General features: G+C 41.2%; 1 protein-coding gene across 1 annotated transcript in view; it reads left to right on the top strand.

The window, feature by feature from the left end:
* GTPBP4 (GTP binding protein 4) overlaps positions 1–14,123 on the top strand; it is a 45,226-nt gene that overhangs the window by 19,704 nt on the left and 11,399 nt on the right. The window contains exons 9-16 of the mRNA XM_073629906.1: positions 3,301–3,390; positions 3,479–3,589; positions 4,610–4,687; positions 4,782–4,833; positions 5,627–5,727; positions 6,690–6,887; positions 8,146–8,208; positions 12,948–13,088. Coding sequence (XP_073486007.1) covers positions 3,301–3,390; positions 3,479–3,589; positions 4,610–4,687; positions 4,782–4,833; positions 5,627–5,727; positions 6,690–6,887; positions 8,146–8,208; positions 12,948–13,088 — 834 coding nt within the window. The remainder of the gene's footprint in view (positions 1–3,300; positions 3,391–3,478; positions 3,590–4,609; positions 4,688–4,781; positions 4,834–5,626; positions 5,728–6,689; positions 6,888–8,145; positions 8,209–12,947; positions 13,089–14,123) is intronic.

Genomic DNA, 14,123 nt, shown 5'->3' with positions numbered 1-14,123 from the left:
TTTTCATGCGTGTTTTTATGCACATTGACATCAGTTTTTTACATTTTCTGTTCACACCAATGTTAATTTCATGTCAGTTGTTTTTCTGTGCAGAAAATTGCATACACATTGCAAATTCCTGCGCATAAAAAATCACATGATACAGGTGTTGTGGTGTGAACAGGGCACATAGAGAACCATTGTTTTCTTTGAGCCATTGCAGCACACGTGCTGAAAAACTGACCTTTCTGCATGTGGTGTGAATGAGGCCCTAAAGTTCACATTACTGAGGTCCATTAGGTCAATGTGGATGTGCCTTGTCCTCTTTACCATACTAAACTACTGTGTAATTGGGCCCTAAAACTACAGGGATTGCGGCTCATAACTTGCAAATGAGAATATTCAAAATTACTTTTTTTTTTCAAACACTTATTTCAGCATAAAAATGAATCTGTTACAAGATATAGGTTGAAACCAAAGTAGGAGTCTATGGTACTATTATCTTTTGAGAGAAGAGTATTCCAGTACAGAAGAGGTGTAAGGGGTTACATTCCCATCATATAAAGGTTAGGATTATGGGGGGGTTCATTTTAGGATCAGGGGGCCAGGTTTATTAGTGTTATTTTTACAGGGAAAGTTAAGCTGGGTGTACACTAGTAGAATTTACAAAATGAAAATTCATATGAAAGTTCTCAGAACATTTGAATGTTTGTTGAAAAGATTTTGTTTGCTTTTAACATGAGATTTTAGAGCAAATGGACTTTACTGAACGAAAACCACATAGACTATTAGAAGTTCGTACAATCGAGAGAAAATTTCAGTCTCACTCCTTGGAATTTTCTTGTCAGTGCGGTCGAAAACAGATATCGATCTGACCTCTCTAATAATTATAAGAACAAAGAAATGTTCTCTTACAACATTCTAACAACAGAAATGCCAAACGAAATTCTGTTACGTGTTAGGACTACTGATGTATTGGTGTCAGGTTGCAATTATTAGGCTGGGTTCACAATGCAGTACAAAGCGGTTCACAGCAGGGGTCCAGTGCGTCTCTGTTCACCTTTTTAGGTCCGATTTTGGACAAATTTTTGGCTGAATTTGGACCTCAAACGGAGCAGAAGATGCACACGACCCCTATGCTATTCGCTCTGGAGATGTGTGAACCGGCTCCATTGAGAGCCGGTCACAATCTCCTGACATGCGAATTGGATGTGGAGAAACCCGCATCCAATTCGCAATAGTATGAACCCAGCCTAAATTTGATTTTTTTTACATGGAGGATAGGCGTTATATTTATATTAGTGTAGTGGTTACAGGGGAAATTACAGATTTAGGGGCCTATTCAGAACTTTCCAGCAGTATATATCACATGATCGATATGTCCATGTAGTATATCTACATTGATATTGGTTAACCAGGTGGTGGTTGCTGCAGCATCCTCAGCATACTTCAGGCTTTTAACAGGAATGTATGTGATGGGAATATAACTAGTAAAGCTGCACATTGCATTAATGCAAGCTGTCATTTGAATGGCATGCCAACACCTTGAAGATGGACTAAAAAATGAAAATGCACCATTTTTTGGATGCAGTACACAACAATGCATTGTAGTGTGTTACCATGCATTGCAGTGCACAAGAGGGGCGTTGCCTTAGCTTGCTGAAGTGCCATTACAAATGTGTGCCCGGTGTGTTACAATAACGTACTTGTTACCGGAATAAACTACAATGAATGGGTCGGAAAGGGCTAGTGTTAGATTTAGTTTTAGGAGAGAGACTAAAGCCTCGTATGTGTGCCTGGATTTTGTCTTGCATACTAACGGAACGCAATTGTCTGCCAACAAACATGAACGTAGTGATGTACTGCGTGGAATTTCAGCTCTTGAGCGCCACCCTTTGGGCACCTTCTGCTAATGTTGTGTTTGGTGAGCATTGATTGCTACCATGCGTTCCGAGTAAATTGATACCCAACATGTCACGCTTCAAAATTGCGCCCGCTCGTGGAATGGCGTCAAACTTTTACCCTTAAAAATCTCCATAGGCGATGTTTAAAAAATCCTACAGGTTGCATGTTTTGAGTTACAGAGGAGGTCTAGGGCTGGAATTATTGCTCTCGCTCTAACGATCGCAGCGATACCTCACATGTGTGGTTTGACCACCGTATTCATATGCGAGTGCTACTTGTGTATGCGTTCACTTCTGCGCACGAGCTCGTTGGGATGGGGTGCTTTAAAAAACATTTTTTTTTTCCTATTTATTTTACTTTATTTTATTTTTTTTTCACTGTTTAAAAAAAAAAAAAAAAATGGGTCACTTTTATTCCTATTACAAGGAATTTAAACATCCCTTGTAATAGAAGAAAGCATGACAGGACCTCTTAAATATGAGCTCTGGGGTCAAAAAGTCCTCAGATCTCATATTTGGACTTAAATGCAAAAAAAAATAAAAAAATGTTGTCATTTGAAAAAATGACAACAAAAAAATGGCCCTTTAAGACGTATGGGCGGAGCTGACGTTATGACTTTGCTTCCGCCCTTCTATGGTATGGAGACGGTTAGGGGCCATCTTCCCCTCACTCGTCTCCATACCACAGACCATGACAGGTCCCGATCACCTCCACCGCTACCAACGGCTCCGGTAAGCAGCGGGAGAGCGGCGGGAGGGGGGTGGCACCTCTCCTGCTGCCGATAACGGTAATCTTACGGCGAATCAGCCGCAGAGACCACCATTATCGTAAAGACGACCGGCTCCTGAAAAGATGGATACCTCGATTGTGGCAGCAGCTGCTGCCGTTACCGAGCTATCCATCTTTAAAGTGCCGACGTATATGTACAGGAGCTGGTCGGTAAGTGGTTAAGGCTCCATTCACACTTGTGCAACTTGTCATGCGACCTTGGACATGAGAAGTCTCAGCCCATTCTTTTCAATAGCATCCACATAGATCGGTGCAACTTAGTCGCAATGATTTTGAAAAAGTGCCTGCACTACTTTGGTACGGCTTAGGTCCATCTAGTGTAAAGTCAGATCAAAGTTGCCCTGGAAATCATGCGACTTTGGGGTCGTGCTAGTGTGTGCAGAAAACTAACTGCAGTTCTGCTGGCATTAAAGGCTAACTTAAAAAAAGTCATTTATTTGGCTGCCTATTTAGTTTAATATAGCGCTCAAAAATGACTTGATTTGCAGACGTCACTATATCCCACTGCATTATGCATATGAATCTCTTGAATTTTATTCTATACTTGAGATAGGGCGTATTTCAAGGTGTAAGCCTTTCCCACTATAGCAGTATAAAATAGTCTTCTGCTTTTCTTTTTTTTGACAGAAAATCTTCAAGGACTTTGAAAATGAAGGTCTGCCAGTGATTGAGACCAGCACCCTGACCGAGGAAGGTGTGATCCAAGTTAAAACAGAGGTATGCATTGTTAGAATGTTCCATGTGGCCTTAAAAACCCTGGGATTATTATTTAATTTTTTTAAATGAATTCTGTTCTTTGATGTAGGCATGTGACCGATTATTAGCCCACCGAGTAGAGACCAAGATGAAGGGAAATAAAGTGAATGATGTCCTCAATAGGCTTCATTTGGCCATTCCAACCAAGAGAGATGATAAGGTGAGAAGATTTAATCTTTTATGTCACATAGTATGGTTTAGTGCTTATTGTACATCATAGTTCTAATTGTTCATAAAGCATGTGAGTTTGAATGAGAATGATGGACTTTTACTTGTGTCTAATGAACATAGGAAGCCTATAACGCCTAGCTTAAAGTGGAACTTTACCCATAACAACTTGATAAAAAATAATGTTCTTTTGCAAGGAACATACATTCCCCATTCACAACTATGATACTAAAATTAGTGTGTGCTGTAAATTGCCTCCAGTATTGTTCCTATCTTTTTGTGCCGGAGGCTGCCATTTTACTGAAGCCCAGAGTCCTGAGCAGCAGTAAATCTTTAGGCTGTCAGCAGATCATGCTCTACAATTTTGGCTAAGTACCTAAAAAAGAGAGAAACTGAGCATGTGCAGGGCAGCGTGAGACCTTGTATTAATGGATTTTAAACACTAGGCACGTATTTTTAATGTTTTACACAGCTATACCTGTAAAAGGGGCCGGCATGAAGTCATCTAGCCAGACTAATTTTCTGACTAAAGTTCCACTTTAAGTAGAAAACACTTTATGCTGTTATGGTGGCTTTGTTTCTTATGTGTTTTATAGAATAATGAGGAATCTAGGTTTAATGAATGTATTTGCTTTTAAAAGATCAAGGGTAGAATTGGGCACCTTATTGATTTTTTTTTTTTTCTTTATTGATACAAATATTGATTTTGTATAAATTGAACTTGGGATCACACTTCCTGCCTCCCAAGTTTTTTCTTTTGGCCAAGTTCACCCGATCTCTAAAGAAGCCCAGGATGGGGGTCAAGCTCAACTTTAACAGGTTTTATCTGATTGTATTGCTACATCAGTTTGCGATGCAGTTTTCCCTTAAGATAACCTCTGCTCTTTACATCTATTTCATCATGTCCTGCGTGATATAACTTGGATTTAGGAAATGTTAACCTTATAAAGAAAATATAAATCTGTTTGCATAACCTGGATCTTATTGTGGTGGGCTGCTGTCTTCATTTCAGGAAAGGCCACCTTTCATTCCAGAGGGCGCAATAGTCAGGAAAAAACGAATGGATACAAACGCACCGAAGAAGAAATCGGTTAGTAGCCTAAACTGTAAAAGACACTTTGTGTATGGAGGCTTTTACAGCACTAAATATAGTTTCATAATGTGATTTATATTTTGTGTTGTAGGAGAGAGACCTTGAAATGGAGATGGGAGACGAGTATATCCTGGACCTCCAGAGTGAGTGTTAACTCTTCACAATTCTTATTTATTTTAAATTTTTATAACATCAAAAATAGGAAAAGTCTTTTGATGACAGCTTTTTGGAGCTACATACTACAAAAATATTTGTTTAAAAGAAAATCAGTGCTGGGGACTGCCATAGCTCATGCTTGTTGCCTTTCTATCATAATAAATCCAGTACCTTGAACATTTTAAGTCCCTGACCTAGAAACAGTATGCTGTTTAGGAGCTCAGACTTTATCTGCATGCCTGTTTTTGGTCAGTAACCAAGAAAATATTGAAGTCAGAGATAGCTAGGTAAGGAGCATTTTCACAAGGTTTTCTTCAGTGGCAGCCTCCTTATTTCTGTTAGTACAGGTCTCTTTTAAGCCAATAGTTTGTCACCGTATAAGTACAGAAGCTACAAAGGCTTTCATTTTCCTGACTAGCTCATCCCTCGGCTTCACCATGTGGGAAGTCAATATCTTGGAACAAGTTTACAAATGAAACCACCTGACTTTATTGCATTCTTGTTCCAGTTCATTGGAGGATTCATGAATACCAAGGAAATAGTCAATTCTGAAAGAGGTCTGCTCTGGTAGTGCTGTCTGTTATAAGGTTACTATAAATTCTGCAAGACACCAGCATGGAGTAAAGCGGACAAATGCATTATGCTCACACAATGTTTATCTCAAATTCTTTTCCTTAGAAGTATTTTGGAACTGATGGATGGCTACTATCGTACTCACCCTCCTCATAAAGGGAGAATGACAGTCATTTGCTCATGCGTGTTTTTCCCTCTTGTTTTTAGAATACTGGGATCTAATGAATCCATCAGAGAAGCATGATAAGATCCCAGAAGTCTGGCAGGGTCATAATATTGCAGATTATATTGATCCAGATATCATGAAGGTAAGTCTAAATTTTGAGTCTTTGGGTAGGTTATAGTGCTACCTTCTTGTTTTTTTTGTTTTTTTTATCAAAATGACAAAAATGTTATACTTACCTGCTCTATGTGCAATGGTTTTGCACAAAGCAACCCTGAACCTCTTCTTCTATGGTCTCCTGCCAACAATCTTGACTCCTTCCCTTCTGTGTCTGCCCAATGGCAAGTGCTTGCGTGCAGGCTTCATCCCGAGTTGGGCTGTGTGCATCCATTGACACACACAGTGCAGCTCAACCCTGCCCCTCTCTCTGTGCTCGCTGGATTTGACTGAAAGCAGCAGGGGTGTGGAAGAGAGGAGAGAAAACCAGACGGGCATGGCGCTGGATCCTTTATAGGATTCAGGTAAGTATTTAGGGGGGGGGGGTGGATAGGCACAGCAAGTTGCAGAATGTTTTTTTTTTTTTACCTTTAATGCAAGGATTGCATTAACGTGAAAATTATTTTACCCTTAGAACCACTTGAAGTATGACGAGATGTTGTACTACTACTGCACTCTGTGGGTGTCAGGACAACATGCACTCCTTTGGAATTAGCTGCCATCCCAGCTGTCTTGTATAATGAGCCATTCTCAAAAGCTGAATTGTACAAAGATGATGGGTTTGGACTTTCATTATCATAGTTTTTGAGTTCTGTTTGCATATCAGCGATCTCTCCCTTTACCTAGATATGGTAATATTAGTTTATTATTTTGCAGTCATCTCTTGCTATGTTCCTGTCCTGTGATATTCCTGTGATATTTTTCAAACTTACACAGCACAGTGTAGATTGATCAGAGAGGTCAGTGAACCCCAAAAGCTGCATGGGGAGATCCAAACTGGCATTACTGACCAAAGTCATATGTGTACATTGAAGCTCCAACTGGACCATATCGTTTTGTATCTGTTATAAGTGTTAATTTAACATCCAGTATGCATTTACTTTGTATTAGAAACTGGAAGAACTGGAGAAAGAGGAGGAGCTAAAGGAAGCAGCCGGTGAATATGATAGTGATATGGAGAGTGAGGATGAGGAAATGGCCGAGATACGAGAACTTGCTCAACAGATTCGGGAAAAGAAAAAACTCAAGATCCTTCAGTCAAAGGAGAAAGATATACATGGCCCGCGATTGCCAAGAACTGTTAAAAAGGTAAGAGGACCATGGATATATTTCAGATTCATTAGGACCATTGCAGCACTTGCAGAAAAACAACCGGGATTGAGCTGAATAGGTTGGGAAATATATGGAAGCCACACATCACCTTTTAAAGGTGCCTTAGGAATTTTAGTTGTCTAACCTGTTGAAGTGCCATCACTGGTACATGTCCAGAAATGACTAAATTGAGAGGCAGTATACTAAATGTGGAAGTAGGCACATGTACACCATACCACAGCATTGTGGTAAATATGTTAATCAGCTGTCAGTTCCTTAGGGCCCTTTCACACTGGGGTGGGGACGTTGTCGGCGGTAAAGCGCCGCTATTGTAAGCGGCGCTTTACCGTCGGTATTCGGCCGCTAGCGGGACGGTTTTACCTCCCTGCTAGCGGCCGAGAAAGGGTTAAAACGACCGCAAGGCGCTTTGCCAGCGGTATAGCCGCGCCGTCCCATTGATTTCAATGGGCAGGAGCGGTGAAAGAGCGGTAAACACTCCGCTCCTTCACCGCTCCAAAGATGCTGCTAGCAGGACTTTTTTTCCCGTCCTGCTAGCGCACTGCTCCAGTTCACACTGGAATTAAAGCAGCGGCACTTTCGGGTCGGTTTGCAGGCGCTATTATTAGCGCAATAGCGCCTGCAAACCGCCCCAGTGTGAAAGGACCCTTAAAGTAAGCATGCCATACCACATTATTAAAGAATATGTAAACCCTCACCTTGTAGAACAACCCATTCAGACATATGAAGCAAACCATTTGTGTATACATATAAGAATAACATTATAAATACCCCCCATTCATAAGGATCACAGGGAAGAGAAACAGCAGTACACTGATCTTGCCAGTGAATGACTGTGCCAGGTGGCTGTGTCGTACAAGCCTGATCATTGGGTTAGCTCCCAGAACACTGACCGCTATGTGCTCTCATGCCTAGTGTGGTCACTTTTAATTGGAAAGCAGATTGACTGGCAGGAACAAAGGGGATTTCACACAAAGGAAGCAATACAAAGAGAACAGGATACTTTTTCATACATGAACATTGTACAGCAGGCACATATCAGGAATATGAAACGTTGGGATAACAATATGTGTAAATCTTTATTCCTTATTTTCATGCCATACCACAGTATAGTAATTTTGTTTATTATCTGTTACGTCCTGATAGGCAGAGCATATCACAGTATAGCTAATTATTTATTGCTTGACACTTGTTTGCAGCATTGCTAAAAATCTGAATTTTGCCTCTAATTTTACAGGTCCAACGGAAGACATTAGAAAAAGAGATGAGTTCATTGGGTCTTGATGTGAGCAATAATGAGGTAAGAGGACCTCCTAAAGAGAGCAGTTTGATTCACAGTTAGTTTTTAATCCTTATTTCAAAGGATCTTTTCTCAGAAATAAGCCGACTATAGACAATTTGAAACTCTGGTCGGTTCAGTAGGGACCAACCGGCTGGTATTCGAACCATGTATGGGCAGGCTGATTGTACCCAAGTCGATTTATTGGGTACAACCAGCATGTCAGAATTTTAATGCGATTATTGCCAACAACAATAGCTACTAGTAATATTTACTGTGTGATTTCCAGGCAGGGACGGCTCCCCACGCCGCCCCATCGGGAGAACACAATAGTTCCACAGGAGGGATTCCCCTATCAACACATTCAGCGATTGATTTTTTTTTTTTCCTACAACCCGTCGCACCATCTAAGGCCAGCTTTATTCTCATTGGCTTTTATAAGCTAACATTGGGCACCTCCTAAACTCACAACCTTCAAACTTAGAGGAAATAATTGCAGATGCACATGAAAACACAGTGTCACAATCTATTGTACATAAAAATGCTATTAAAAGGCACATTGTGAAATACAGTTTTCAGCACTGTATTGCAGCTGAATAAAATAAAAAAACGATGGTTGAAATTTTAACGGTAATCTTTCATACTGCCGTTTTTCTATTATAATAGGCTTTTACCTGGAAACGGCATTGCTCAGTGTGCTGAGTTTTCAGTGTGTGTGATGTAAGAAACCAAAAACGACAAGGATTCGGTCACTTTTGTTTTTTTGTTTACGAGCCGTTACTGGCTTTTACAGCATCTGATCAAACCAATCTCGGTTTGATTAGATTCTTTGAAGGCCAGCGTAGAAATATTGGGTTTGATAGACCCCCAGATCGATCTATAAAGATGGCCACCTGTCACAACCCATGCTTTCGCAAGGGATGTTGTTCCTCCCTTGTGATAGTAATAAAGTGGATTCAAAAACATTAAAAGGGACAGTATAAAAAAAAGTGGGAGTAAACATAATAATAAGGCTTACCTATACTGTAGGTACAGTAAATATCTTTAGGACATTTTTACTTTAGATGCAGCCAGTCACTGGGGTTGTAAACCCTCAGGGTTTTTCCCCTAATGCATTCTGTGCATTAAGGTTGAAAAACCTTTTGTCCTTTACAATTTACTTTAAGGAATGGCAAACCCGTGCCGTAGCGAGGGAGTCACGTCATCGCAGCCATTCACATTGCCGAAGCCTGTAAACCCAGAAAGAAGACCGTGTAAAGATGGAAGCGCCTTCAGCGGTGACAGCGTGCCACTGGAGGGCTTCGTTTGCAGGTAACTCTGTCGTAATGTGCTAGTATGCGATGCATACTAGCACATTAGGACTTGAACTTCCTGGGGCCTAATTTATTATTTTTTTTATGCGATTTAGTACCGCTTTAAATAAAATAAATGATACATTCAAAGAAAAAAAGTTTAAAGCATCCCTGTTCATCCATGCTCACATGCAAATGTAGGTCCTTCATGTACAGTATCTCACAAAAGTGAGTACACCCCTCACATTTTTGTAAATATTTTATTATATCTTTTCATGTGACAAAACTGAAGAAATTACACTTTGCTACAATGTAAAGTAGTGAGTGTACAGCTTGTATAACAGTGTAAATTTGCTGTCCCCTCAAAATAACTCAACACACAGCCTTTAATGTCTAAACCGCTGGCAACAAAAGTGAGTACACCCCTAAGTGAAAATGTCAAAATTGGGCCCAAAGTGTTGATATTTTTTGTGGCCGCCATTATTTTCCAGCACTGCCGTAACCCTCTTGGGCATGGAGTTCACCAGAGCTTCACAGGTTACCACTGGAGTCCTCTTCCACTCCTCCATGATGACATCACAGAGCTGGTAGATGTTAGAGACCTTGCACTCCACCTTCTGTTTGAGGATGCCCCAATAGATATTCAATAGGGTTTAGGTCTGGAGACATGCTTCGCCAGTCCATCACCTTTACCCTCAGCTTCTTTAGTAAGGCAGTGGTCATCTTGGAGGTGTGTTCGGGGTCGTTGTCATGTTGGAATACTGCCCTTCAGCCCAGTCTCCGAAGGGAGGGGATCATGCTCTGCTTTAGTATGTTACAGTACATGTTGGCATTCCTGGTTCCCTCAATGAACTGTAGCTCCCCAGTGCAGGCAGCACTCATGCAGCACCAGACCATGACATTCCCACCACCATGCTTGACTGTAGGCAAGACACACTTATCTTTGTACTCCTCACCTGGTTGCCACCACACACCCTTGACACCATCTGAACCAAATAAGTTTATCTTGGTCTCATCTGACCACAGTACATGGAATCCATGTAATCCATGAATCCAGTAATCCATGTCCTCAGTCTGCTTGTCTTCAGCAAACTGCAGGCTTTCTTGTGCATCATCTTTAGAAGAGGCTTCCTTCTGGGATGACAGCCATGCAGACCAATTTGATGCAGTGTGCGGCGTATGGTTTGAGCACTAACAGGCTGACCCCCCCCTTCAACCTCTGCAGCAATGCTGGCAGCACTTATACGTCTATTTCCCAAAGACAACCTCTGGATGCAATGCGGAGCACGCGCACTCAACTTCTTTGGTCATCCATGGAGAGGCCTGTTCTGAGTGGAACCTGTCCTTTTAAACCGCTGTATGGTCTTGCTGCAGCTCAGTTTCAGGATCTTGGCAACCTTATAGCCTAGGCCAGCTCTATGTAGAGCAACAATTCTTTTTTTCATATCCTCAGAATTCTTTGCCGTGTTGAACTTTCAGTGACCAGTATGAGAGAGCGAGAGTGATCACACTAAATTTATTACACCTGCTCCCCATTCACACCTGAGACCTTGTAACAGTAACAAGTCACATAACATCGGGGAGGGAAAATGGCTAATTGGGCCCAATTTGGACATTTTCACTTAGAGGTGTACTCACTTTTGTTGCCAGCGCCTTAGACATTAATGGCTGTGTGCTGAGTTATTTTGGGGGGACAGCAAATTTACACTGTTATACAAGCTGTACACTCACTACTTTACATTGTAGCAAAGTGCCATTCCTTCAGTGTTGCCACATGAAAAGATATAATAAAATATTTACAAAAATGTGAGGGGCGTACTCACTTTTGTGAAATACTGTATATGTAAACAGTGATCGCAGCACATATGAGGAATTGCTGCGAACGTCCGAGCAAGAACAAAAATTTTAGCACCAAAACTCCCGTGTAGCTTTAAACTGGTAGACTGTAAAGGCTTTTAAAGTGTCACAGTTGGAGATGTTTCGATACCATAGTTTGTCGCCATTTCATGGGCGTGCGCAATGTTTAAGTGTGACATTTTTGGTATCTCTTTACTCGGCATAACACCATCTTTTACATTTTACTAAAAAAATGGGTATTAATATGGTGTGCACTAACATTCTTTAAAATGTATTTTTTTTTTCAAAATGTGTTTTAAAAATAACATAAATTGCAACAGCCACCGTTTTAAAGTGGTTGTAAACCCTTACAGACCACTTTGACCTACAGGTAAGCCTAGATTAAGGCTTACCTGTAGGTCCAAGAAATATCTCCTAAACCTACACGGTTTAGGAGATATTTGCAAAAAATACAGGCACCACTGTCTACGGCGCAAGCGCCGTAGACAGCAGCGTGCAGGAGCACTGAGCATGCCGCTGCTAGCGGCGATATGCCGTTAGTGGTGGCTCCCGTGCTCATTCGCGGGAGTGGCGTCAGAGCCACGATACCCGGAAAGAAGATGGACGCTCCGAAGCAGAGGGGACAGCGGTGACATCGCAGGCTCCTGTGTCAGGTAAGTGACACATAATGGGCTACTATGCATCATTATGCTTTACCTTTGCAGGGAGACAAAGAGGAAGTAAACCCATCAGGGTTTACTTCCTCTTTAATATCTCTGCAGGGTCTCTGCTTTCAAAAATTTTATACTATTTTAGGGGTTCTTTCTAGAAAAAAAGTGTCAGAATTGTAAGAAGTGTCAGAAGATGTATAAGAGGTGTGGACTTCGGGGTTTATTTACTAAAGGCAAATCCGCTTTTCACTACAAGTGCACTGCAGTTGCTGTAGATCTGAGGGGGACATGCAAGGAAAATAAAACAGCATTTTTGCTTGTACATGATTCCATGATGATGATGATCTCCCCTCAGATCTAAAGTGATTGTACTTCCAAGTGCACTTGTAGTGCAAAGTGGATTTGCCTTTAGTAAATCAACCCCTCTGTACTCGCTCTGCCCATTATGCCACTGTCCGTTCACTGTGCTGTATTACAGCCTATCATATTTTATCTGTATACTTTTTTTGGCCACTGTCACCCTAATGCTACAAAAATGAAGTAGAAAAAGAGTTTAGAATGTGACTACATTGCTGTCACCACGGTGAGCTCCTCTCTACTAACCTTTTTCGAATCCCATGCCCTTTTGAGAGGAAAATCTTTGATGCTTCTGACTTTGTGAATGCTTGTCTGCCAGTGAGGCTGCCCAAAATATGGATAATTTAGAAGGAATTTGTAGGGCTTAGCAACACATTTTGAGGCTACAATGACAGAATAGCATGGCATATTTATCCATGGTGGGGAGATTTGGGTATCTGTTGCAGGTATGCAAGCCTCTAGGAACCTGCACTTCATACTTGCAGCATTAGTTCCAAACCCCCCCCCCCCCCAGTAGTCTCTTTAGCTTTGTTATATGCGCAGTATTTGCCAAGTGCTCATGGAGTTAATTTTTTTTATTTTGTAACTGGCTCCTGTCTTACAGACACATTATGCAGCACAAGCAAGGTCCAGAAGCCTCCAGAGAAAGCGTAAACTTGAAGATTCTGAGCCACCGACATCTGTTACTCGCAGCCGAAGCAACTCCAGGCCACCAAGAGACCAATCTGGAGTTCGTGATGCAAAGGTCAGTGATCCTCCATGTGTTATCATAGACTCGATTGTTGGCTGTTTGCCATTATGTATTCTTTTCATGATACTTTAAAGAGGTGCGCTCCAATTACCCATATGTGGATGCCCTCTAGGTCAGTTTTGCTATACAAATGGGTTTAATATGATCCAGGAGTATTTGTAAACTCTGGACAACTTTTTAAAAATTGGATTAAGACTTCTTTAACCAATAGCCATAATACATAATCATTTCAATGTCTCACCCTCCTCGTAATTGCCACTTAACACCCTTCAAATACCTAACTGGGGGCAGGACTGGGCTCGGTTGAAAAAAATAGTGAAAAAATGTGTTTCTAACTTACACCTGTAAAATAAAAAATATATATTTTGAGATCTGCTACCAAATGAGAACCCTGGCTGAGTAAAGCTTTTGAACGTTATCACTTTTGTGTTTCATCTGATATCATGAAAAGAATTATACATGTTCATTGTTATTTGTGTGTAATTATTATAAAATACTGCAACATATTGTGTATATGTGAACAGAGCCTTGGCTCATTTTGGGGGATGAAAGTCTCCACATTTAAAACAAAAAAAAATCTTTCTTTCTTTAATCGTACATCACGGGACACAGAGCCATAGTAATTACTATATGGGTTATAGTCCACCTTCAGGTGCTGGACACTGGCACACCCTAAACAGGAAGTTGCCTCCCTATATAACCCCTCCCATACTGGGAGTATCTCAGTTTTTTGCCAGTGTCTAAGATGTTGGTCACGAGTGAAGATGTTCTGTGCTGAGCTCCACTGGAGCAATCCTTGCTGGGGCTAGTTATGCAGCCAGATCCATTCAAAGTGTCTTTTAGGCTGAATTGAATGGTACCTGGGCCTGGTGTCCGAAGAAACGAGTTTTTGCCTGTAAACGCTTCTCTTTTTAGAGAGCTGGACCCCGGGATCCAGTACTTTTGGTATTAAGGCCATAAAGTTTTACTGGTGGAGGTTCTATTACAGGTCTAGGATTGTGGGTTTCCCAGAGGGTCCCCGGCTCCTGA

The sequence above is a fragment of the Aquarana catesbeiana genome, linkage group LG05 (assembly GCF_042186555.1).
Source record: "Aquarana catesbeiana isolate 2022-GZ linkage group LG05, ASM4218655v1, whole genome shotgun sequence".
In the NCBI taxonomy this organism is placed as follows: domain Eukaryota; kingdom Metazoa; phylum Chordata; class Amphibia; order Anura; family Ranidae; genus Aquarana; species Aquarana catesbeiana.
The sequence above is the reverse complement of the archived record's forward strand: the minus strand, read 5'-3'. Positions and strand labels throughout refer to the sequence as shown.